Here is a 26,653-nt window from a genome sequence, read left to right as displayed (position 1 = left end):
CTTTCTGACAACTCCCCATGCAGCCCTGTTAAAGCAAAATTCCCCACAGATTTCACACAGAAAGAATGGGTTTGCAAAGTATGGCTAAAGCTTACAGATCAGACAAGAAGTCCTTTTGTTCTGGAGGTCCTCAACAGTTAGAAAGGATATTATACTTGGGTATACTGAAATACGTCAAGGCACTGAGATTACTTACCTTGTAGGAGGATTTACAAACCTGGGAGTAATTTGGTGCAGGACTGTGTATGTACTTCTGCACATAACAACTACTTATGCAATGAAAATGGCATAATGCAGTATATTCAAAGCCAAAGTATATATCAAAGCCTCTTTCCTGACATATCAAAGATATACTAAAAACCCCCAGCAAAGGTTAAGTGACTGGTTTTAATGGAGATGATGTTCTTTGACAAACATCCGGATGGCACACCAAGAATCACCCAGGATTCGGAATCAAGTTTTCACTTTCTCAAAGGCAGGAACACATGGTGTTCTAAAATAATAACAGAAATAGTTGTAGCCATATTGCTGATCCCAGAAATCCAACACTTCTCAAGAGAATGCCAAATGCTAGGCATGTTTCTCAATTGTTGCCATGTCTTGTGAAATATCAGATCTTCTCTCTGTGGGGACATGATCCAGCAAAGGGCTGAGCACCTTCAGTTGACATAAGGGGCAGCCTAAAGGAAAACAAAGTGGCCTAAAAGAAAACAAAGCAGCCCAAAGACTAGGAAGAAAAAGTGAGGAACTAAATTGTGCATGCCATATATGACTGATATCTGCCTAAAACCACAAGTAAGGTTTAAATTTCAAGAAGAGGAGAGTGACTATTTATGAATCTGAAAAACATGTTCAGTAAAAAGAGGGGAACCCTCTAAAGACAGATAAATTTAACTGGTGTGAATCCAGGTAGAAGCTATATGTGGCATTATTATAGACTCATATATGTTTCCTAGAGGCATTGAAAGAGCCAAGGAAATTTAGACACAGGGAAATGTAATGATTTATGATTGAAACAGAATAGCAGCCAGTTTCTGCATACACTCTCCCTGTTGAATTAACATTATTCTACTGAATTGAATCCCTTTCATATTATTCTCCTGAATTACATCCTTTGCATATGCTGTTGTACTTTCACATGTAGCCATATGTCCTTTCACATTCTGTTTCACATGCTACTTTGTTTAGTCACAAGAACTTAAGGACATAAAAACTGCTCTCTGCCATGGTTATTCCCTCTTGATGACAGTCATTAAATAGAAGCATAATGTGACAGGTAAGTTCAGCATTCCACACAGCTAAAAATAACAATCAACTTTCAAAACCATTCTATTGGGGATTGGTATTTTATGTGATTTATTTGCTTTTCTTTCTTCACTTGTTCTTCTACACCTGAAAACATGTGTGTGAAAAAATGAGTTGGTCAAGAACTCATTTACTCCTGCCATGCAGTTATCAGGGGGAAAGCATAGCCCTCTCTTTTGGTAGCAGCTGAAGAAGTGGTAGCAGCATAGGTCAGATAAACATTGGGAGATTAAAGAGGTCTGAGATCCATACTGGGTTTTGGGCTGGACTTAACTGGAAAAGCCTGCAGGCTTGTATTCCAGATGGGCACAACCTTATTGCTAGATAGTTTTGGCTCAAAATGAGGAAAGCAGTGTGAAACTTGAGCTGTGTTAAGGTATGTTCAGTGCATCTGGGGTATAGGTACAGAGGTGACAACAGGCAGAATAAATATTACTGGAGATTCCTATGGCGTTGATGCAGAAAAGTCATTCCAGCAACATCTCCCATCACGCTGAATGGAGCTCTCACAGAAACAGTTATTCCTGGGAAATTTCAGCAGCATCTAAATCAGACTGGAGTGAGAGACTCTTTCCTGACAGACCAGCCTGAATTCTGATAGGAATGAGGATTTGTATCCAGGCATCTGTATCTAGGATCTGCACCATCAAACTTCCCAAGACCTCACACGTGAGGTTTTAGGTTTAACACACTTCAAATGTTTACTTAACGTTAATCTGGTTTGGGTATGAGCCTTACATCAAGTTCATTCTCTCATATCAAAGATCTGGAAAGTTTTCCATTTCAGAAAATTGCATCTTTCCTTTCCTGCTTTTTATTATTTGGATAATTTGCATGAAAATAATGACTCTTTGCTAGTGAGGATTTTGTCCCCACTGCATTATTATTCACTCAGAACAGTCACTCTTTGCATATGATGCCTTTATTTGCTGTTGAAATAATTTTAATGTCACAAGAAGGATTAAAATTTCAAGTGAAGTGTGAGCAATAAGAAAACCTGATCACCTAAGCAACAGAAGGCCTGTTTCATGCCTGGGTGTCTAATTATACCTAACAAGGCAAAAACCCCTTGTCACCGAGGGAATGATATATTGTCTTTCTTTCCAAACAAAATGGGGTTTTTATGCCTTTAAATGATGGGCAAAGCTGGTGAGTTCTGCATTTTTAAAAGACTCCAGGCTAGCATCAATGTCAGGTTGATATAAAATGATCCTGTTGTGATAAGGATGAGCAATTTGCGGGGTTTTGCAGCACTTCTGGAGCTTCCCCCCGCATGATCTTTTACCTTGACAGCTCCTTGAGCTGACATCATAAAAGCTGGTATGGGGAAACTTTCTAAGACCTTATTTTGGAGTTTTATAAAGTAGCATTCTCTGTTGCAGCTCAGGATGCACGGGGGATAGTTCCTCCTATTGTGTGTATTGTATGTTGCATCAAACAATGTTTATATTACCCTCTTACATACACTAATTTTCTCAGAATGTGTGTGCATATTCATTATTTTCTCAGAACTTATTTCCATAGGGTCCATCCCCTTGAGCTCTTAATCACAAAGAGTGTCCTTTGGGGTCTTCAGGACCTTCTGGTGATGGTTGTCTTGACGTTCCTTCAGTCCACATTCTGTGTGTTATCAGTTTATTTATACAACTCATTTCTGCTTCTCACAGTTAGCAGCCCATGACCACACCACCTTCATGTTTTAGTTTGTGTCTCAGTCTGTGTTTACATCTGCCTCCTGGATGTCTCAAGATAGTCGACATCTGTATCCTAGATGTCTTAAGAAAGCTGAAGCTGAAGCAAGAACAAGTTAAGCCCATAAAATTACGGCAGGAATGAAACTTTCTGCTTTAAGACCATATGCACTGGCCGGGCTGGGAAGACGAGTGCTGAGGCAACGGCGCCTCAAGCCCTGCTCTGACTTCCCCCGTGCCACCTCCCCAGCCTGCTGCCGATCTCAACTGCAGGAGAACGTGCCTGGGGAGGCCACTTGGCCCAAGAAACTCTAAAGCTTGGCAACGGTCGAGGACAAACTTCTCGGAGGCACCTTTGGGGACACCGTCCGGCGATAACCCTTCTCCGACCCCGTCCCCGCTCCGAGCAGAAGGAACCGCTGAAGGGCCGGCTCCCCCCGCCCTGCCCCGCCCCGCCCCGCCCGAGGAGGGGCCCGTTCCCCACCGCCCCCTCCTCCGGGCCGGCAGGAGCCGCTGCGGGCGGCGGCGCGGCCATGGGCGAGGCGGAGGGTGGCTCGGCGGGTGCCGTGGAGAAGCCGCCGCTGCCCGCGGCCGGGCCGGGGGCGGCCGCAGCGGTCGCTGCCGCTGTTGCAGCCGCCGCGGCGGCGGCGGCAGCAGCCCCGGAGCCCGGCGTGCCTACGGAGGAGGCGGTGGTTGTGTGGAGCCCTGAAGTGGAGGTTTGCCTCTTCCACGCCATGCTAGGCCACAAGCCCGTAGGTGAGAGCAGGCCGCGGCCGAGCCGCGGTCTCGAGTAGCGGTGCTGGCCGGGGAGGAGCGCCGGGCCCGGGGCGGGGGGGACTCCGGAGCGGGGCTCGGTGCGGCCCGGCCGCGCTGCGCACAGCGGCCTCCGGGCCCGCTCCCGCCGCCGCAGCCGGCCCAGGGCCCCGGGGTTGCCCTCGGGGTCGGCGGGGAACGAGGCGCTGGTCCTCCCGGCCTCAGCCACCCCTCCCGGGGGCACGGGGCCTGCCCTCCGCGCTCCTCCGTGCCTTCGCAGTGCCTGACTTGCTGCCTTATACTTTCCTTCGGTGGTTTCTCACACCGTGTCTCTGTTCTGCGGCCGCGTGTCTGTGCTACCCAGAGGGGCACCCCTCAGCCTTTCTCCCGAATAGCAGCTGTGTGGGGGGTGAAACATCAGCCAGGAAGGGCTGCCGAGATTGCCGTGTGTTTCTCCTATAACGTGTGATTTCTTTGTAACGATAGGATTGGGGTGTTTTTTAATTGTGCAGCATAGCTAATTGCATCGAGTTCTTCCCCCAGGTGTTAATCGCCATTTCCACATGATTTGTATCCGAGATAAATTCAGTCAGAATATTGGGCGGCAGATTTCATCCAAAGTGATCTGGGACCATCTGAGCACCATGTATGATATGCAAGCTCTTGTGAGTATAAAGGGTTGATGCTGACGTTTTCTTCTAGCTCAGGAGTTTGGTAGCCCAGGATCCCCGGGCCTGGCATACCTTACATGCTACTTTTCATGGTTCGTGTCATTTTAGTGAGCTCATGGGGTTTTTCCCTGTGTAAAAGTACATTAGGTGGGAGAGTCTCCTTCCCTGGACACATTCAAAACCCACCTGGGCCAGTTCCTAGGTGACCTGCTTGAGATGATCCTGCTCTGGTAGGGGGGTTGGACTGGAAGGTGTTTTAAGGACCCTTCCAACCCTTAAGATTCTGTGACAGTAAAACCTGTAGTGGCTTAGGGTTATGGGGTTTTTTTTCTATAGTATCTTTTGACCTTGATTATTAAAGTTGCCAAAATGCTAATGCAGCAAACGTTTACAGAGGTAATTAAGTGCTATGGTTGGGTTCCAGAAATGATCTCAAATGATTATGAGTCATGATCTCAGATATCTCGACCATAATAATCAATTTGACATCATCAGCCTCCAGATTTTCTAATGTCCCAAGTGTCATGTTAAGAATTATTCAGCTACTAATTGCATGTAAGGTAGAACTTGAGATTGCACTTCTAAATGAAGGTTAGAGTTTTTACCAGAAGTCATTCATAGAGATCTTTCTTTCCTTTCAAAGCATGAATCTGAGATTCTTCCATTCCCCAATATAGAGAAGAATTTTGCTCTTCCTGATGAAATGATTCAAGAAGTGAGAGAAGGTAAGGTGTGGTAGGAGTCTCTTATTCTTGGTTGCTGTTATCTCAGAAAGGGTAGTTTAACAAAATTCCCCCTCTCAAAAGAATGTAATGTGCCAGTCCAAGGCCATTCTTTCAGACTATCAAGAAGTGTTAAACACATACAAGTTTATCTGATAATTTTTAATCAGCTGACTGAAGACAGGCTGAGTGTCACTCTGCTTGAACTGTTCATATTCTCACTATCAGCCTGCTGCTTGACCACTGTGTGTGGGGAAACAGGCTAGGGGAGGAGATAGCCTTTGATCAGATGCCACACAGTATTTCTCATGTTCTTAAATACAGTGTAGATGAGGTGCTGATATAGCACAAACAGCACCTTTTGCATTATCTTCTTGATGTACAGGTCTCTGCTTCACTGTTGCTGGCTTACAGAGGGAAAGGCAACAAGTGGCTCTTTGCAAAGTGATTAGTAGCTTATTGTGAGCCTTTTGCACTTAGTTAACAGAGACAGCTGTAATATAACATCAGAGCCTTTGGGTTTGGCTCCAGTAGAAGATCTGCACACTAAATATGGTTCATTTTGTGGCAAGATCATTTTTTAAAGAGTAGGAGCAGCAGAGCTGATGAAAATGATTTTTTCCTGCATATAATTTGTATATACTGACATTCCTGTGATGAAGTTTTTAGTGACAGTGATGATAGAAAGCAATTAAATAACAATGCAGTTGATGTTTAAAAATGTACCCTGGGAATATACTTAGTGAAGAGCTGCAGTTTCAGCAACTGGAGAAACTTGCTTTTTGGCCATGGACTTGCCCCTTTTCTGGTGTAATCACACCATTTTTAGGCTGTTCTGTTTTTAATATGGTTCATCTGTATTGTTTTTAAAGGGATTACTGGTTTTTAATGTCTGATGATAGATTTTTCATGGGTTGTTGGTGTTTTTTTCTGTAGTCTTACATAAATTGATTGGTTTGATTTTCAATGTGAAATGTTTCAAGGTGTTTGTGTAGATTCACAGTGGTTTCAGTGCACTGTGAAATCATCTCTGATTTTGTACCTTCCTGGAATATATCTGCCTAGTTCTTCCAGGTCTCACTCATGATAAACCTGTCTGTATTGTCTAATCTAATAGAGATATGTGGCAGTTTGACAGAAGTCTTAGGTTGAGCAGTGAGAGCTGGATTTTTCAAAGCTTAGCTGTGTTTATTTAGTTGTGTTATCCAAAGTAGGAGCAAGCAGCTGCCAAAGGAGTTCTTGGGGATATTTTAAACTACACTGGAACGCTTCTCACTTCCTAGGTAGACTGAACAGTAAAAAATCAGTATAAAATCATAATACAGCTAAGCCTTTGTGATATGTTTTACCTGTTTAGCATTTCACTTATTTCCTGTTAATGATCTCAATGTAATATCTCATTCAGTGCTTTACACTATGTTTGTTCTGTGCCTGGACTTTTAGTGATGTTACTCTAGCACTGTGCTGAGGAACCTCTCTAAAGTACTGCTAAGTGTTGCACTGAATATTTATTAACATGATGCACATATGCTCAGGCTGCTAATCCAGAAAATAATACATGTGGTTCTTTAAAACCATCTAACCATTGCCTAACAATCCTCCTTGTAGGAAAAGTAATGATGGAAGAAGAAGTGAAAGAGGAAATAAAGGAAGAGATGGAAACTCATGCAGGTCCAGAAGAAGGTAAATTTGTAACTCTCTACTGTGTAATATGAGATTAAAACCCAACTGTAACTCTTGAGAAATTAATGTCAACATGTAAATCCCAAACACAGTGTATGGTGTGGTTTGTGTCCAGACATGGCATATGCTCATGCCAAGAACTAGAATAATTTAAGAAGGCACAAGCAGTTGCCAATATCTGATACCTCAAAAGATTTCTCCTTTACTCCTAATTCGTATGTACAAAGTTGTATAGCTTTGGAGTTTTTTGAGTGTAATGTGTACTTGGCAAAGCCCAAGGAGTCTGAAGTAATCTAAGAATCTCTGCCAGGAAGTTGAGAAAGCTTTGGTGGGTCTGTATACTTGGTGTTGGGATCTTTGTAGCCGTGGGGAAGAACAGGGCCTATAAACCAAAAAAAGCTGGTAAGATTGTATGTTTAAATGGGCAGAGTGGGGTTTAATTTTATCTTGCTTGCATTATCTTGCTGCTTTTAAATATAAGGCTTACTTTCCTAACCCTTTGCTGTAGAACACAGCCAACTGGGAGCAGTAGAGATTCTGTTATTTACTTAACAGACCAAGGCTATTGTTAACTATAGAATTTCGTAGTATTTATATCGCAGAATAAGTTGTGTTTAAAGATCAAGTGTAATAAAAGATGTGGAAATGTATTTTTAAAATATATTAAACTTTTGGGGCTTTGGGAATGTTCAGTTTTAAAATCTCTTCTATGACACCAAATGTAATGACCTTTGCTGATGATCAGTTTCATAGATTGGTCCTATGTTCTGTAAGTGTTTCTATTGAACTGCTTTTAAGTGCTGTTTAAATCCACTTAATGAATTTCACTTTAGCCTGTCAAAACACATGCCTGTCTTTGAAGCAAATAATAAAAGCAAGATGTGCCTTTCTTACAAAGGGTTTTTCCTTTCAGAGTGAAAGTAGTGCTTAAATTGTGGTTAACTATGCTGAGGACTGATTGGTTTGAAAAGTTGTATATCATGTGAAGCAAGTTGATGTCACTTCTTGTTTGCCTATGTGTATGACTCTGATCTGGAATCATTACTTTGATCCTATTTCAGTTTTTGCACCCTCTGGAAGTTTAGGAAAAACAACTGAAAAGCCAAGCAGCAAAGAGAAAGAGAAAACTTCATCAGATTCTGGGTCCAAAGAAGGATCTGATAAGAGGAAGCGCAACAGAGTCACTGACAAGGTGTTAAATGCAAACAGTAACCCTTCCAGTCCAAGTGCTGCAAAACGCCGCAGAACATGAAGCAAACTGGGAAGGAGAGAGGTCAGAAACTGGGTACAGATGAGTAGCAGGATAGTGGCTACAGAAACCTTTTGAGAAGGGAAAGGATACCTGAGCTGGGTATGGGAAGAATCTGCACATTGGCCTTACACGTGCAAGACTTGTCTCTGCTGAGGTGTTTTCTTGTTGGCAGCTGTGCCTCACCCCCTCTGTCAGCACAGTGCTGGGTGAAGCAAGGAGCCTCAGTTCCTGAAAAGCATAGGTTGTGTCTGTACATTTCAGATTGTTTCATCTGCCTTTGCTTTGTGTCTAGGTTTGGATGTCACAGACCCTCTGTGGTGACATCGTTGGGCTGTTTTACTTGCCACAAGCACAGCGTTTGTATCAAATGTCTGAATCCATTGGGTCAGTAAAACTGAGTTGGGGTAACCCCTTCACACTTTTTGCTGGCAGAACCTCTACTTTCACCCTTAGTGACAGAATCTTTGATCTTTCTAAGTTTACATACTGTTAAGTGAAAATGAGAATCCCCCTGGAGATAATAAGTGGCCTAAATAAAGTATGCAGTGATGTCCCAGGGGTTTGTAAGGGATCAGCTGAGCTGTGTGTGAACCTGGAGATGTTGCTCCATCCATTTGTAATATAGTAGCACATAACAGTGGGGTTTGTACTTCATTATTTATTGTTTTTTAAAGCTGTTTTAGTAGCTGTTAATGGAATTAGTATTCCAGAACGTTCATTTTGTTCTACAACTTAAGAATCTTACTGACATTGTAATGCTTATTTTTATACACTTGGAATATTAAGATTTGATGAAGTTACTATCTTTGTGTTGTGAAAAGATGAACCACAGTCAACACACATAGAAATGGTGGATGAAGTCAGCTGCAGTGTTGCTGGGTTTGTTTCACCATGTTAATTACCAGTTAATAAAAAGAAGAATTACTTCTTAATTTGTCAGTATTGCCCTCGAGGTGAGGACCTAGAAATCCACTAGTTGTTGCTTTTATTCTGGGTACATAGCCAAGTCTGTATCTGCCTCATTTGCTCTGTTTGTTTTATACCAAGAATAAATTTGACTTGTCTTTATTTTCCTAAGTGGTAGTTGTTGTGTAACTTGATTAAAATTCGGCCCAACTCCTTTCCCAAGTTGTTCAGGTATCTTGTGCCTTCAGTGAAATTAGTCAAAAGTGCCAACCTGGGGCTTGGGGTTGGTGGTTTTTTTTACTAGCTTTGCCTGGATCTTGGGAACTGCTGCCCTCTTGTTTCTCCAAGATACTGGGTAAGAAACCCTGGCCTGCTGACCTCAGTAGATGGGTAGTTGTGAGCTTCCAAACTGGAGGGTTTTTTCTGTTCTGAGTAGCCTAATGCAACTGGGAAGTGTAGAGGTGAGGTCACTGCAGTCCTTTGTGCTCATCTTCACACACAGTGAGCTCAGGGAGTGGAGTCAGAACCCTGCCAGGACAGCCACTGTCACAGCTCTTTACAGCCTGTGGCAAGCCCACTGGATTAGGGGCTGAAACAGCACCACAGAAACAAATTCCAAAGCTGAAGGTATGAAACGTCATGAATTTAGTGTAATGTGTGAATTCATCCTGTCAGATACCTTCCAGCTGAGAGCTCCGTGGAGCTCTCCTTTTTGGGAGAGGTGCTGCAGGTGTCAGGGAGTGGGTAGAAATCAAACTTTTATAACTTGAAGTGAGGAAGCTGCTGGGTTTAATTTTGATGGTTAAGGAAAACACTCAAATGTCCTGGTTATGATGAAGCTGTTGGAAGTTGGCATTGTGTCACACATCTGCCATGGAAGTGAGTGCTGAAAGGTGAGTTAAGCTTTGCTGTTTCCTTAAGAACTGAAGTGCTGGTTACTTTCATCTTGACCATAAAGAGCAGATTTTGTAACTTTCAAGCCTTGTGAGTAAATCCTTTCCATCCGAGGGATTCTGCTCCTTTTGCTATACCAATAAAATAGTTCAGTCAGTTTTCATGGTTTCAAGTAGAAATGTGGCAACACTGACATGTTCCCCCTCTCCACCATCCTTGAAGCAAGGAAACCCCACTCGGGCTTTCATCAGCAACGCAGTAACACAGATACTGGTGTGAAGGTAGATGAAGGGGATGCTCTGGGTGAGCCGAGTCCCTTCCCTTTCACCGAGTGCTGCTGCTTGCGAAGACGATTCTTACCCATTTCTCTGTAAGAGGAGGTTCGTGCCGTGTCCAGCACCCCTTGCAGTGGGTGGATAAGAGCAGCGTTGCGCTTCCTCCCGTGTTTTCCCCCGCGCCGAGGGGCAGGACCGCGGGGCTCCGGGCGGGCGGGCGCAGGGACCGCGCGGCGAGGCGGCGGCAGCCAATGGGACGCGGCGCCGCAGGAAGGGGGCGGGGCGTGCGGGCGCTTCCTTCCCGCGGCTGCCCCCCCACGTGCGCGGGCTTTGTGCGGCCCCGCCGCCCCTTTCCTTTCGCTTTCGCTTCCCCATGGCGGCCTGGATCACCTTCAGGGCCGACGAGGACGAGCCGGAGGACGAGGCGGGCTTCTGGAGGTACGACTCCACCTGGGAGGACGACGACGAGGAGGAAGAGGAGGAGGAGGATGGCGGCGGCAGCGACGAAGGCGGAGATGTGGAGGGAGCGGAGGCGGCAACCGAGGAGGAGCCGGAGGATGCGGGGGAGCAGCCGGGCTGCGTGCGCGGTTCCCGGCAGGCTCAGGTGGGTGCGGGGGGGAGCGTCGGAGCGGATGCTCTGGGACGGGACGGGGCCGGGAAGCCGCTCCCGTGCGCGGCGGCAGCTCCTCGGGCCGCTCGGCCGCCGCCGGCTCCCGCTCCGCGCACGCCGCAGGGGTTCTCCCTCTGCCAAGGCAGCCGTTTGGAGAGCGAGCGGCCAGCCCGGTGCCTTGAGAGCTGGTCCTCCGGTAGTTTGCGTGTGCTGTTGATGTGGATCTTTTCAGGCCGCCCACTCTGTGCGGGAGAGGGATTTCAGCGCATCCTTAATTTACTATCGGCAACTGGAGCAGCTTGAAATACTTCCAAGAAGTCATCAGGGCTTTTGTCCTGGCAGCCATCACCACTGTATCATTTTGTCTTAATCTTGAAGCAAATCTTAACAGAGAGGTGTCAGCCTGAGGCCAGTTCAGAGGTGAGCCCAGGGGGTGGCAAAGGCAGAGGTGTGCTGGCACTTCACGACACCTTCAGTTTCACGGCCCCTTAAGACTCATTAGAGGGCCATGAGATGGGTTTTAATGTTTCTCTCCCCACTGTTCTCTGTGATCTGGATACTCTATCTCTTAAATACAAGTTCTGCCTTCTGTATGGCACCTGCCTGTCATCACATTGTGATGGCCACGGGATGCAGTGTTATGACATTGATGTTCTTCAGCAGCTCCTTGCTTTTAAGGGGTTCTTTTTGTGTCTTCATCTTTGCATGGTGACCTTTTGTATGCTATAAAAACTGTAGATCCACGAGCAGTTCCGATGAGGGAGGCACAGAACACCCCTGTCTTCTGCCTTAAAATGTAGTTGATTTGAAACGAACATGTTTATCTTACCCGAGATTCCACTCTTTAGCATCAGTGTTCTTGAGTTTGACATTGACTGTCAGTAACTTCTTGTGGAGCCTTGCTTAAACTGTCTCTCTGCTGGCGTTTCCTGCCAGCCCTTTATCTTTGCTCCTCCCCTTTCGGGGAAAGGGAAACAAACCCTTCACTTGAATTTCATTCCAACGACTCCTCTGTATTCTGAGAATGTAAACAGGTGGATAAAGCTTTAAATGAATGCACTTATAAAGGAATCTTAATATGAACTTTAATAAGCATGAAGATATGAAAATAATCTCCTTTAAAAACCAATTCTGTGCAGCAGAGTGTTGCAAACCCTTGTGGCTTCCTACAGAAACCCACTCTGTAATTTGCAAACAAAGTCAAAGTTGAAATACATCAGCTGGATGTGCTGATCTCTGTGTCTTCGTGGAGTTTACTGCAGGGAATGTAGTTCTAGTTTTGTCCCCAAGTTCTAAAGCCTCCAGAACATTCAGGTTATTGTTTGCTGAATGTGTTTGTTCTTCAGTTTGGGGTTTTTTCTTTGAGCAGCTTTGGGTGGTGACAGCTGTAAAAACAAGGACCCTTTTCTCACTCCAGTGAGTGGACTTTTTGACCTTTGCCTCAGAAAGGAAGATGTTGTCCCTGAGACTTACAGCCTCTGGAATATTGCTCAGCATCTCTCAAGAGGAGTTCTTCCTTCAGTGATGGGTGTGTAGTAACTTCTCTCTGACTGTGTCCGAAAAATTGTTAAGTAAATCTTCTGCTATCCATTGATGTCTGTGCCACAGGCATGGATCAGTTTCCCAAACAAGTTCTTACTTCTCCTTATATGACACTAACTCTCATCCTTCTCCCCTCAGCCTAGATGGTATACTTTGTGTCTGAAGCTACTGATGGTTTTATTCAGTACTGAGGTTGGAGTTGTTTTGATTATTATTATTCTCACTGTGCATTTTCAGAACCAACTGAACGTTCTGCTTTTGGCTTTGCATCTCACTTGTGTCTCTCAATAATCCCTGGGCACAGTTTTTAAACTCCTGCAGATGTGTCTTTTAAGCTCCTTTACATTTTGGTGCTTTTGGCTTGTTGAAAATCTTGGGGTTTGTGCTCATTGTAAAAAAAGGTTACCTCCTAGGCTGCTGTCATGCATGGGCTTCATGTTCTGCTGCTCAGAGCAGTCTTTTAATAACAAGCCTTGTACTTCTGCCTTCTCCTAATTCTTCAGCAACAAAAGGTTTCAATTGTTCTGCCAGGCTTCTGTCATATTTCTCATTCCTGTGTCATGTCCACAATCTGTGTGTTCTTTCATCCTTCTGGCTGAAGGTGGTTTCCAGTTTTCAGCCAAATAGTGTTTGTGTTGCCCTCTCCTGGCTTTATTCTCTGCTTTCTTCACGCTCTTTGCACAGCAAAGCACATTCTGACTGATGTATTGCAGGTTTGGAGGGAGAAATCCACTTACCTGTGTGGTGAGAAATAGGGGATTTGTTTTAGATACGCAGGTTTCAGTCTTGAAGTTCACTTGGTCTTTCTAACCTGGAATAAAAAAAGTTAAAGTTATGTTTCAATGTGACTTAAAGAGAAGTTTCTAGAGATCCAGGAACAACTTGCTTGGAAGGAAGGCTGAGGTTTGCTCTCTTTGCTTCCCCATCATCTTCTCTCTTGTGATGTGTTCCTGAATGCCTTTCTTTTGGATCCAACTTCATTCCAGACAAGCCTTACAGCCTCCCATCATTGGCATCCAGTCTACTGTGAGCCTGTCCCACTTGACTATGTTAAAGGATGTTGCTTTAGAACCTGAAGTGTAAAGAATATCTGGAAATTGATTCCTCTATAACTGGGAATGAATCTTTCATTAATTCCATGTGTATCAGCATTTCATGCTTGGTATTCAAAACCTGGGGTCAGAAGCATTGATGAACTTCAAAGTGCCAAGTCCCAGTCTCTGTTGTACATCTGGAACAAAAAAATCACATTGATCTCTTCTTCCTGAACATAGTCTGTGTGTGCAGCCATTTACTTGGGTTTTTTCTGTTAACTGTAGCAAAGCTTTGTGTGATCTGAGTAGATTGCAGTGATGGGCACCAGCACTTGGGCTTCTCACCCCCACGTGGGCCCTGTGGCTATGGGAAGTTCTGCCACTTATTCTGATCTGTGTTGTCATGTAGAAAAAGAAGTGTATTGCAATGTAGACAGACATTAGTTTAGGTCATCACAAGTTGTTGCATTTAAAAAACAACTTGAGCTTTATTTAATTCCTGCCATCAAAATATGTGGAATCATGATGGATAAATTCTGCATTAGGACCTCCCTCTGTGGATGAAGGCTGGATCTCCCAAGTGCTGTGCATTCTTCATACCTTTGAAGTATTAACAACAAACAAGGCAGCTGGATGGATGATTTCATTACAACAATGTATTACAAAATCTCATCCAGCTCCTGTCTTGCTCATTAATGGAACCAGTGATTGGTGCTCAATGTTCACTAGAGAGTGGGGCTTTTTTTCATCTTTCTCTGTCCAAATGAGTTCAAGAAGCATCAAATGGAATTAAAAGAATAACTTGGGAGAGCATTTGCTGCTTCTTTCTTCTGAGTTTCTTCAAATGCTTGTTTTGCAAGAGCTTGCACATCTCACCCCTATTTCACAAAGACCCTGCTCTGGCTGTGAGCTGCCATCGACCACTTCAGCATTGAGTGAGGCCTCTTGTTCTTGGTTCATTTTGGTGATTCTCTGTCTTGACAGAACACTTTTAGGCACTTTCTTGGTTTGGGACAAAGTGGTTCAGCCCTCAGCAAGATGATACCTGTCTGTATTGCTTGTGAAGTGTAACAAAATCACTTCTTGTTGAAGTAATCCACTGGAATAAAGAATTCTTTAAGTCTATAATTCAGTTACAACATATTTTCAGTTGTTACACTTGCAACTTTCATTTCTGTGAAGCTCATAGGAAGAAATGGAGCTACTCTTTGTGCTGTCTAAATGCTGCATTTGGAATGAAGCCAGCACATCACTGCAGCGAGAACCTGACACTTCATTTTTCTCTATATCAAATTGAATTGTTACTAAAATCAAGTGAATTCAGCTGTAAGGAGGTAAATCTGTCACTTGGCTGCTAACAGGCATCATGTCTGTCACTGCTGTGGGTATTCTCATTTTCTGGGTTTGTTTGTTTGTTTTCTTAGTGCAGTTTCATGTCAAAATGTTTCCAACTAAATGTCTTTTATTTGTAGGAGCAAAGGCCAAATTCATCCCCGCTGTTTCAGAGGATTTTTCAGGTAGGCTTGACATCAGGTTTGTTTATTTGGAGAGATGAGCAATAATAAAGATGATTATTGGAATAGAAGTCCAATAACATAAATACCTAATGTGACTGTGGGGCTCTGTAATTATCCACTGTCCAGATCAATGTGCTGCTAAATCCATAAGGCTGCTGTTGAACATAGAGCAAAGATGAGGGGAACTTTATTTCAGTAATGTCTACAGTGAAGAAGAATCCTGAATTTGAGACATATTTCTGCATCTTAAATTCCACAGTCTTAAAAGTCTAATCTCTGATTCAGACTCTGGGGAATATAGTCTCTCAGACAAACACACAGGGCTTAGTTTGTCTTGTTATCAAACCTTTGAGTTAAGGAAGAAAATGTCATTTTACTGTTTGGGGTTTCCAGCTAGTTCTGACCATTTCTATAGGAAAACCCAACTGGGACAAAGGTTATGCATAAAACATAAAGGCTTTGATTAATAAAACTGGAAGGAAAAAGAAATGTTGTGGTTAAAGGAGATACTTTGAACCTCTCTTAGTCCAAAGCTGTCTTTCAGGAATGCCGAGAAACAAACGCAGTAAGAAGCTGACTGGTTTGTGGGGTGCTGAGAGGGCACAGGGAGCAGAGAGGGCAGGATAGCATGTGTGAGATGCTGAATTCAGTCAGTGAGGGAGTTTTTTTTGCAGAACTCAGCTTTGCTTTGCATCTCTAATCTGTCTTTTCTCTAGTTCTCAGGCAGACGCAACTGGCACGCAGCGAGAGACTTGCAGAGATACAGACACTGTTACCCGGTATGGACCGAACGATGATGCACCTACTGTTGTGGCTCTTCTCATCACATGCCAAGTTTAGGAACACTTTCTACCTTTGGGGATGGCCTTTTGTCTTTACATTGGCAGGGCTCAGAACCTTTCAAGCATTAATTTGTGAGGGAGAAGGGATGATGTGCATGTGAGTGCATGAGAAACAAGCTGTTACTTCTCAAAACATGGCTCAAGGTTTTGGCTTGGCATGTTTAGGAAATGGGAGGGAAAGCAAGGAGAAACGTTGAAGTGAGCACTGCCTTCTAAAAGATTGCTGCTTGTTGATTTCTTGATCTGATCTCCAGGGTTTGATAGAACCAGAAAACGAGGAGGAATTGATGTGGAACTTAAGCTTTTATAAGAATGAGATTTGTTTCATGCCCCAGGGTGAGTATATTGTGTGATAACTGATGCAGCTCTGCTGCAGCTGCTTGAATTGGTGAAAGAGTAGCTTGATCCATGTGAGCCAATTGTTAAATATCCAAACCAACCAAACAAAATACATCACTAAAACAAAAACACCCAAACCAAAGCATACAAAATCTCCACTTTGTAATATCTTTCTTCCTGCTGGAAGCTCCTGACTTTTCTCTTTGGTAGCAGAAAGTGAAGGGTTTTTTCTGCCTTACCAGTGTAGTTGTCTAGTTATGGTCAGAAGTATTGATTGCTTTCAAAGTGCTAAATTCCACTCTCTTTTGTATGACTTGAACAAAAGAGTCATATTGATCTCTTCTGCCTGAACATAGTTCTTAGTCTTGTGTTTGCAGTCACTTGTTTTTTCTAACTGTTAACTGTGTAGCAAAGCTTTTTGCAGTCTGGGATGCACCAGAATCTGGGCTTCTCATTACCATGGCTTACTTACTCTGGTCTATGTTGTCATGTATGAGAAGAAATATGTTGCAATATAGACAGACATTGGTTTAGGTCAAGCAGTAAACACATCACCCAAACAAAAAACCCAAAGCGAACCAAAAAGTCCCAAGAATTTCCCTTTCAAAATATCCATCTTCCTGCTGTAAGCTCCTGAATTTTCTGTGTGGTGGTAGAAAATATGAGGGTTTTTCCCTTCCTTACCAGAATGATTGTGTGGTTAGAGAAACCAATGCCTGTGTCTGGGTAATGGGCCACCTTGGGTGACTGACCAACTGTGTTTGCATTTGATGTCAGTTCTTCTTGCCTGACTTTTTCTCTTTTCCTTTTCAGGTTTGCATATTGACATTCTGCTCGAGTCTTGGTGGGACAACTATGAAATTCTGGAAGAAAACCATTCTTACATACAGTGGTAACCTGTCTGTGTGCATATAGTGCCTGTCTTTAGTTGTGCCTCTCTTAAGAGTCAGTTACATCTGTGTTCCTGAATTCAACTTCCCAAAAGGCCCCAAATTACTGTGGAATGAAACTTGCATCCTCTTTACTGAGTTACATTCTTCTGGAAACAATGAAGTAGAAAGCCTGAAGACAGGTTTTCCAGTGGAGTTACAGATCTGACTCACACTTGGTCTTGCAGCATACTGCAGAACGAAATATTGGGGCAACACAGAGAGGCAAAGAACGTTATAATTGATGTAGAAAATGCTGTTAGAGGGGGATTGATTTATCATACAGTAAACTACTGTGTCTGTAAGGGTGTGAGGTCTCCAAGGGATGTCTGTGAAACCACAATTTTTGGAATCTTTTCTTTTTGTCCTAACAAAATGAGTGTCCTGGGTTGGATGGCATCTTTGCTCATCTGGGCTGAAGGTTTCTTTCCCTTCAGGCTCTTCCCTTTACGTGAGCATGGGATGAACAGACGTGCCAGACCTCTCACCTGTCAAGAAATTCAGGTACTCAGAGCTTTGGTCTTTTTTGAGATCTGAAGGATGTAAAGATTTTCCCTAAAACTCTGCTAAATTCCCCCAGACCTTCTATTTGAAGTCTAGATTGTTTTTACATGGCTTTATTGAGGCCTCAGTGCTCACTCAAGCACTGTTAAACATTTATCTGTCTTGTATCTGCCAGCAGCAAACAAAATGCTGAGTGATACAATCAAACCTTGTCTATAAATCAGGTGCAACTTAAACTGGTGCAGGTAATCATGGAGCTGCACTTTGTACTCATTGATTTGTCTCATTTCCAGGCCTTTAAGAAGTCCAAGGAAGTCATGCAAAGGTTTGTACGTGCTTACCAGCTCATGCTGAGATTTTATGGAATCCTTCTGACCAACAAGGAAACTGGAGAACTTCAGAGAGCAGAGAATTGGGCTGAACGATTTCAGAACTTGAACCGGTGAGTCTCTGCACTGCTGCTGCTTTGCTACAGCCAGATACTGCTTTGAGAGGGCACAAAAAAGCCAAAGTCAAGAAAACACTCATCCCTTGAGGACTGGAGGCAAGAAAACCCTCATCCCTTGAGGACTGGAGGCCTTTGTTGATAAAAACCTTCACTAGGTGAAGTATTTTTAACTTGGCTCAGCCCCTGACTGTAGCTCATCACACTCTCTGTCACTTTAATAATGCCAAATATAAGAAGTAAACCATCTGAGACTGGTTTTCTTTTGCATCTAGTGCAGCTGCTGCCAGCAGCCATTCCTCATGGTGGTGTTCTGAGGTACAAAATACAGACTTGGAGATGTTCATGTTTGCTTTAGCAGAGCTTGTGTTTAAAACTACACTTTAAGCAGGAATCTGAAACATTTTCACAGGTAGCCAAATTGCCTTTGTTAAAGTACAAAATAGGAGTGTTTCCATGCTGCCCTGATTGTTTATAAAGCTGCCTTAATGTGTGTGAAGTGCTTTGAATCCTTGAGCTGCAAATTGATGGTAAAATGTGTGTGTGTTATTGCAGGTCTCATTACAGAGATAGTAACGACCCTTTGTGTTCTGATGATGTTAACAAGGGTTCTAAAAGGAGTAGGCAGACTCACAAAAGAAAAAAAAACAACTTGAAGACTGTCAAATATTAAAAGAAAAAAGGGAAAAAGCTGTGTCCAGCTTAAATCCCCAAGTCAGGCATTTCTGGCAGCATCTTTGCTTGCCTGTGTTATACCTTTTAGCAGACTTACCCTGCAGGGACAGGATATTGGACTGCATGGTCTTGGGTGTCTTTTCCAGTGTGGTGGCTGTTACACACTGGTGAGTGATGCAGAAAGACAGACCCTTTCCAAAGAGCTGAAATGGTTAATCTCAGCAGCCAAGAAGGACTGAGAAGGTGCTGCTGAAGGCAGATGGCAGCAGTAGGTGTTTTAAGCCTGTCATTGCTCCCATCTGCATTGTCAAATGGTCTTTAATAGAACCGAGTCAATAAAGCACAACGTTCTGCAGCTACCCTGGGGGCTTGTAGGGACTTGTAAGACTTTCAGGTAACAGCTTTGCTTATGTGTTTGTTCAGGTTCAGCCACAACAACTTGCGGATTACTCGCATCCTGAAGTGCCTGGGGGAGATGGGATATGAAAGGTATCAAGTGCACTTGGTCAAGTTTTTCCTAACAGAAACTCTTGTGAAGGAGACGTTGCCAAATGTGAAGAAAAGTGCCTTGGATTACTTCTTGTTCACCATCAGAAACAAAAAAGAGAGAAGAGAGCTGGTCCACTACGCTTGGCAACACTTCAAACCTCGAGGCAGCTTCGTGTGGGGGCCTCATGACAAACTCCTCAAGTACAGGTCCCGCTCTGCCAAGTCACAGCTGCACCAAAAAGCTGAAGAGAAACAGGAGACTCCTGCTAAAAAATGTGATGGTTCTGTGGAGGAGGATCAGAACCAGTCTCTAGAGGATGAACAGAAAGCTGGAGATGCTGCAGATGTGCAGGGCGAGGACAACTTGCAGAGTGATGATGTAAAAGAGAAGAGAAGTGAATGTGTTTTGACTGGAGGAGATGGTGAAGAGGAGAAAGAGACTTCATTTACCCAGCAGGAGGAGAAGGACTTAAACAGTGAGGCTGAAGGAGCACAGGGTACAGCAGAGAGCGACTGCACAAAGGAGAGCAAGAAGAGAAAACTGGACGCAAATATCGCGGAGGCTCCAAAGAGCGAAGCGTTGAGAAGCCCTCCTGATATTGAAAACATCTCCAGGAACCTGGGAGAATGTGCAATTGATGCAGGATCCTCCTCATTTCCTCTCCCACAAGCAGAGGAAGACCAGGAAGCACCAAAAGGAGAGGATGCAAACACCAAAGAGCCGCCAGTGCCGGAGGCTGCTGTTGCAGCTGTGAAACGGAGGAAAGTCGATCAAGGAATATCGAGAAGGTTAGCCATAAACCTGCCCATGGGGCCCCCAGCCTCTTGTGCCAAGTTAAATCCATCAGTTGCAAACACTGAGGCTGAAAAAGAAGATGTCAGTGAGAAGAACACTGGTGTGGAAGGGGCAAGTGAGAAGGGGGGTGGTGATGCAGATGGTGGGGCTGTGAGCCCCTCAGTTGGGTCCAGGCTCCCCGAGACTGGACGGACTTCTCCAGCAAGTGATGGCTCAGAGGCAGGTGGAGATCAAGTCACAGCAAGGAATGATGAGCACCACTGCAACAGCATACTCCTGGGGGACAAAAGTGAGGTAGATGGGGTAGAAGAGCACGAAAAGGAAGCAAGTGCAAGTGAAGAAGTGCAAGCAGAAGTCCCGGGCAAGAAGGAAGCTCCAGAGGGTCTTGAGCAGAGCGCGGCACCCGTTTGTCCTGAGGCAGACAGTGCTGAGGTTGCAACACAGAAACCTGAAAGCTCTGAGTGTGGAACAGAAACTGATGAAGAGCAGGTAGCAGCACACTGAGAGGGAAGCCCTTGAGCAGACAGAGATGACACTGCCCTAACTACCAAGAGCCAGCTTGGTGATTTGACAGCAGAAGTACACGGAAGAATAACCTTCCTTTGGGCTGATGCAGGGGAGCCCCTCTCTGACTTTCACTCTTCCACACTTTTTAAAGTCATCTGTAATCATTTCCCTGAGATCCAGCCCTTGGTTACCCTAAAGAGGAAAACCAGCTCACAGAGAGGCTGTATCTGTCCCTGGTTTTTATCTGATGTTCAGGACTATTTTTGCACTTTGCTTTGATGGTGGTGTGTCCCCTCTCAAATAGAAGAGGAAAACTGACCTGTTCCCTGGCTTGAACTGGTCAAGTAGATATTAAATACATGATCTTCAATGTAAGCCAGCTTGACCTAATTGGCCAGGTCTTTCTATTACCATGTAACCTTTAGTTTGGAAGGCTGGACGTTCCCAGGAGATTTATTCCTTTTGCCCCAAAGATGCTGGTCTCAAGGGTGCAAAGTGCTGAGTAATTTGTTCCCTTTATCCCCCACAGCAGTTGCTTTGTAGTGCTTGCTAAAATTGTTAAGAATATGAATTGTCTACTGGTTTCTAAGGGAAAAGCCTTGAGACTTGGCAGAAAGCTGTCTGTGGCTCTTCTCCCAGGTTGTTCCACCACTTTCAGACCCTGCACATAGTCTTCCACAGATGTTTGTGCCCACTGCTGGTTCAAAGCCCTTCCTTTCCCAGCTGCCAAAATGGAACAAAGCTTTTTGCACTGCATACTTTGCAGACCTTGCTGTTAATTTGCAGTGGCCCCTGGGGCTCTCTCTTCTGCAGGCTCATTGCTGGAAGCCAGATGTGTCAGATTTAACCCACTTCCTAGTTGGGGCAGGGTTATTTTACCATCCCTGATCAGCATGTCAGGCAGCAAAGGGCATGATTGAGTGCAGCATGTCTGGAAACCACTGGGCTTTGTGGGGCAGATAATTGAAACTTTAATTGGAAGGAGTACACTTGTCTGGTTCATTTATTCACAGCCCTCAAGAATTTACTTTCAGACCTTGCCAGCTATTTGCCTTTCTTAATGTTCCTGACCTCCCCTTTAGCTATTCTGCACAACTTACAGGGTCTCCAACCAAGTCTGAAGGAGCATGAAACAATTTAGCACTTTCACTCCAAGAGGTTTCCAACAGAGGAGCTGTTTCATGCAGCAGAGGAAACAGTTTCCAACAGCCAGAAGGTTTGAACTCCCTATTTGCTCAGATTGTTTACTTTAGTTTGGGGGTTTTTAGGTGCTGTTTGTTTTGTGTAGGAGATGGCTTGAGGCTTGCCCACCTTCCCAGAGAGCAGATGCAGTAGCCTGTGCAACCTTAGTGTTTTTTCCCCTCTCTGCTACAGCTGAAGCTTCATCTTTCAAGGAATTTGGTAGGTGACTTGCCTTCCCAGACTGGGTCCTGCTCCAGCAGGCTGCACACCACTGTGGGAAGCAAAGTCTGCAATCTTAACATCTCAGTTCATGATCAAACACACACACAATGGAGAAAAAAGGCTTTAATGGTTTTAAAACACTTCCTTAGGGGTTTTTTTTCTGAGGAACAAATGGAGTTAAATAAATAGCCACCAGGAATACACTTACCTACAGCCAGAAATACTTCAAGATGTGAAAGTTCTTTCATGAAAGAGTCGTAAGAAGTTGTTAATTGTGGCTTTTGTACAGATTTCTAGTGATTTTCTTATTTAATGATGTTTTCATTGTGAAGGTGTGCTCAGTTGGGGCATAGATCATATATCTTGTAACAATGCTGTGTGCTTTGTTTTGGTATTCCATGGGATTTCACTGTGAGCCCTGGTCTGGAGTGCTCAAAGCAAACTGTTCCCTCTCATGAGCACGTTGGAGAGTTTTGGCTGTAGGTGTTTGCAGTGAGTTCACAGGATGTTTTCCAGCACTCAGAGCTGTACCACAGGGTCTGTTACATTAATGCCACCTATTAAAGCATGACTTCAATGCCTGCCAGTGTCCACATTTGTTTCATCTTAGAGGGCCAGGATGTGACTATATATCTGCCACACACACACCCCCTGGAGCCATCTCACGCTACTTTGGTCACCTCCAGCAAGAGCTGCAGGGAGTTTTCTGCTGTTCCCAGCAGAGGGCTGCTGGGCTCACCATGGCATAGACCTGGGGCTTCTTCCATGTGGAGATGATGATCAGTGTTCTCCATCACTGTGAAATATGGCCAGTGAGTGGGGAAAAGACACCTGCCCCCACATGTGTATCTTGTACAGAAACCCCAGGGGGGCTGTACTCCACTGAGCCTTTTTCTTCAGGACAAACACAGGGGTGTCTCTGTCCTAATGGTTTCTGTAAGTCACTGTGTCCCTTCAGCTGTGTTCCCTCTGCCTGGGAACATGGAGAGGAGAAGCAGTCCTCCTGTTTATGGGGTGGGCTTGAAGGAGAATACTCCTGGGGCTCTTCCCTGGCTGGCCATAAGCAGGATCTGCTTGCAGTAGCCCTCCAAGCCCTAGTTTGCTATGAGCAATGTGTGGCTGAGGAACTGGGATTGGTTTTACCCTCTCTCTGCTCTCACTCTCCCAGGGTTTGTGGTGTCTTAAAGCATTCCATTTACTTTGAAGCAATCCAAAGCCATACAGACACACCTTTCTGTAAGGACCTTTCTGTCCCCAGCTGCCTGTTCCACAAAATCATGTAGGAATTCAGGGAATCTTTGAGCCCTTTATCCTTCTGTCAAGGTTGGTGGAATATTGGCTGCTGGGAAGCTGGACAGGCACACACTGTGTGCTCCTACAAACCTCCTGGTGTGAGGATGCCAAACTGAAACCTGCCTTTTCATTTCTTAAGCTTTTCCCCTTCTGCTTTCCTCTTGCAAACCAAATGAGTTGTGTCACTTCAGTCCTGATGAATCTTGTCTGTTGTTTCTCTCTCTGCTTCCAAGCCCTGCTTTGGATGAAACTCTTTACTTGATAAAGGGAAACACAAAGCTGTTTGTGATGGACTTTTGTGAATCTATTGCCACTCAGGATTACCTGCCTGGGAGCTGTCATCCTGCTCCTTCCTTGCCAATATTTCACAGGCAATTCTTCCTTATTTTGTGTGGCTCTGAGAATATTTCTCCTTTTTCCTTTCTCCTTGTGTCTGTCTGTGGCTGACTGTGCTCTGGATCCCAGTGGAGCTGGATTTTCAGGGAGATGTGACTACACCTCCAGAGCTAATAAACCATCTCACCAAGCAGTAAGTGCATTTCTCTGTAGTGCATCTCACCCTCATTCCAGATGTGTTCATTCTTCTGCCTCAGGCACTGAATGTCTCTTGCTCTGTGCTGCTTTTTATCTGTCCCATGCTGAGGTAGTGATGGGCTTTGAGAAGTGGCCCAGGTGAGATCTGAGGAATATCTTTGTATCTCCATCTGGAGCAGATACAATTTTGTGTCTGCAAGTCCATGTCCCTTCTGTAGGCTCCATCTCTGTTTGCCCAAGGCTGGGACTGCCCAGCAGGGCATGAATGAGCCTCTCTTCTGACTGACTGCTGCTCCCCCTCCTTCTCCCACCTCCTTCCCAAACCTCTCTCCTCCCAGCTCAGCCCCTCTTGCCTGAGCTCTGAGCTCTGCCCCTCTGGCTGGAGCCACAGGTTTATCTGGAGGCTGGGAGTCTCCTTTGTAAGCTGAGACTCAAGAGGAGGAGGAGGGATCTGCTGGACCCCAGAGAAGAAACAGTTTAGCTGCCCAGGAGGGAGGAAGAGAGGCAGAGCCTGGGCACCATGGCTGAATTCTCCTCTCTTGGGCTTCTCTTCCTGTGTCAGCTCTTGGCCACCACCTCAGCTCAGGTAAGAAGCCTCATTTTTATCTTATGCTCAAGAAAAGCATCCATAAGAGAAAAGACAGTGATCTGTGTGTGCTGTATCTGCAGGATGGAATGTGGCAAGAGGCAGGTTAGTAGAGCCTGGAGGTGATGTAAAACGTGTGTGTTGCTTGTGCTGGTACACACAGTGCCCAGCAAGTGCAGCTGGGTTTGTGCCTCTGTGGGTGGGCTTCTGGATTGTACCCTCCTGGACAAACTGCTGCTTTATACTTTCTGTGAAAGCATTGCCTTATTCAGGATTGCAGTTAAAAGAGACAGAGCCTTGGGAAAGGAGAGACCTGTTGATGTAAAAGCAGCAGTTTTCTTTTACAATGAAGTAGTAGGTTGCCAATGAAACTGATCTGCTGACCTGAGAGGGTCTCAATCAGGGTTTCTTATTCCTTCCCTCAGCCAGTTTTCAGATCTTACACCTATAAAGTAGCACATTTAACCCTTGCTCACTTCAGACATGAAGCTGGGTTAAACTGCCCTGTGTGGTGTTAATATGACTGCTTGGGGAAGCAATCCCTGAGTGATGCTTTTCATTGTGCTACTGAGGAATTTCTGCAGTCTGGCTCAGGAGTTCAGAGCTGCCCTCATCTGCTGTGAGCAGAGCTGCTTCTACAATGAAACCTTTGTTCACTGAAGCTACAGCAAGTTGCTCTCTAGAGCCCTCTCCATACAGGAGTCATTTATTGGACCTTTTTTTCCTTCCCCCCAACCTCAGACTTCCAAAATCCCACACTTTTAAATGGCATCCTGCTCATAGAGGAGACTTTCCTTTTCTCTGTCTCCAGTGCTGTCCACCTGGCTCTTCCATCACCTCAGCAGACTGGGACTATAAGTTAACTTTTAATGCCAAGCACATGGCACCTATTTTTTGTGAGCTTTGCATTTTTCCCGCTGCCCAAAGCAAAATGTTCCTGGAGGCAGTGAAAGCAGTTTCCTATATAACCAAACCCACTTTGCTGCCCAGTGACCAGCTCAGATTCCCACCATAAGCCACCAATTCATCAAGCTGGGAGCCTTGCACCAGTTCTGAGCTCCTCTGAGTCCACCCAGAGTGGCAGGGGCCCTGAGGGATGGATGCTGATTTAGGGTGAAGCTGTAGGACTCAGCCATTGCTTTCTGATTGCTGGATGCTGATTTAGGGTGAAGCTGTAGGACTCAGCCATTGCTTTCTGATTTAGCCCATATGGGGTTTTTTTCTGATGCAAAAAATAAACTCCTCTCTCTTTTCTCCCCATTATTCCTTTCAGAGGATAGGACCACAAGGCCCTCCTGGACCTCGAGGACCCCCTGGCCCATCTGGCAAGGATGGCATAGATGTGAGTGACACACAGCAGAGAGGAGGGGAGGCTGAGGGGCAGGGCAAGGGGTGGAGCAGAGGCAGAGAAGAAGCTGCTCTTGTTCTCCAGAGCCTTTGGGCCATCCCTCAGAGCTGAATGGACCTGCAGAAGCAGGCTGCTCATAAGAGACCTCGTTTTGCAAGGGTCAGAAAAGTGAGCAGAGGTGCTGAGTGGCCTCAGGTTCTTTGCAGGATCAGTCCCCTCTCTCATGAGAGGGTTCAGGACAAAGCTAATGCATGCACAGGAATCCCTGACCCTGCTTGCAAAGCAGAATATTTCTCTCTTGGTGTCTAGGGAGGGAGGGGAATGTCATATGCAAGACTGAGTGCATAGGTATGATGTGTGCTGGTGTCATTTCATGTTCTGTACTTCAGAAAAGTTTATGTGACACTTCAGAGCATCCATGTTGCTAGAGAGGCTCCAAGAAACTCAAATACACAGTGTGGGACACTGGTTTTACTTATGTGGTGTTCATTTCAACATTGTCAGTGACTGCCTTAACCATGTGAGAGGTGAAACTCTGGCTCGTGTGCTGCCAGACATGAGCTGCCTGTAGTGCCACAAAAGGCAAATGAAATGGGTGCCCTTTAGTTTAACAAGCAGTTCCTTATATGTACACCCCTTGCAGAGGGAGAACTTTGAACCGTGGGACTTATGGAGGAGAAAATCTTGTGCAGTTAATTGATGTTTCTACCAGAATGAAAACTTTGGCTTCTGTGCATCTGTTGGATAAGGACTGAATGGTGTCCTGTAGCTGGCAGGGGGTTAAAAGAGCATTGTGTGGACCTTTAACAGGACCACATCAAATGCAAAAAGCCAGATTCCTGCTCCAATGTTCAGCCTGAGCAGTGTTTGTCTCTCTGAGCTGCTCATGGAATGGGGCTTTTTAAAGGTCGTGTGAAGTCAGTTTGTGGGAGTTGGGCCTTTAAGCAACCTTGAAAACAATCTGTTCATTCCGCCCAGGTCAGTTTCTTTTGGATAAGAAGGGAAAAAAAGAAAGATATGTGAGTTCCTTGGTATATGGGTGTATGGTAGATTGTGTGAGGTGCTCCAGGGACAGGCTCTGGGATGGTTGCAGCTATTCAGCAGGAC

The 26,653-nt window shown here is 44.9% G+C and overlaps 3 protein-coding genes across 3 annotated transcripts in view; all 3 read left to right on the top strand.

Moving 5' to 3' along the window:
• The first annotated feature begins 3,236 nt into the window (after window positions 1–3,236).
• On the top strand, window positions 3,237–9,154 carry MRGBP (MRG domain binding protein). Its single transcript, XM_062009386.1, has 5 exons — window positions 3,237–3,752; window positions 4,293–4,414; window positions 5,064–5,145; window positions 6,751–6,825; window positions 7,887–9,154. The coding sequence occupies exons 1-5, from the start codon at window positions 3,530–3,532 to the stop codon at window positions 8,075–8,077; spliced, it is 693 nt and encodes a 230-aa protein (XP_061865370.1). The 5' UTR covers window positions 3,237–3,529; the 3' UTR covers window positions 8,078–9,154.
• Window positions 9,155–10,475: 1,321 nt separating this feature from the next.
• Window positions 10,476–22,395, top strand: OGFR (opioid growth factor receptor). The gene is made up of 8 exons (XM_062009300.1): window positions 10,476–10,756; window positions 14,811–14,855; window positions 15,572–15,634; window positions 15,952–16,033; window positions 16,850–16,928; window positions 17,403–17,469; window positions 17,763–17,911; window positions 19,013–22,395. The coding sequence occupies exons 1-8, from the start codon at window positions 10,526–10,528 to the stop codon at window positions 20,376–20,378; spliced, it is 2,082 nt and encodes a 693-aa protein (XP_061865284.1). The 5' UTR covers window positions 10,476–10,525; the 3' UTR covers window positions 20,379–22,395.
• Window positions 22,396–24,132: 1,737 nt separating this feature from the next.
• The window catches only part of COL9A3 (collagen type IX alpha 3 chain), a 35,497-nt gene continuing 32,976 nt past the window's right edge, over window positions 24,133–26,653 (top strand). The window contains exons 1-2 of the mRNA XM_062009449.1: window positions 24,133–24,198; window positions 25,472–25,540. Of these exons, the coding sequence (XP_061865433.1) occupies window positions 24,133–24,198; window positions 25,472–25,540 (135 nt within the window). The remainder of the gene's footprint in view (window positions 24,199–25,471; window positions 25,541–26,653) is intronic.

This window comes from Colius striatus, chromosome 16 (genome assembly GCF_028858725.1).
Source record: "Colius striatus isolate bColStr4 chromosome 16, bColStr4.1.hap1, whole genome shotgun sequence".
Classification (NCBI taxonomy): Eukaryota; Metazoa; Chordata; class Aves; order Coliiformes; family Coliidae; genus Colius; species Colius striatus.
Note: the sequence above shows the minus strand (reverse complement) of the source record. Positions and strands in the feature narration are given on the sequence as shown.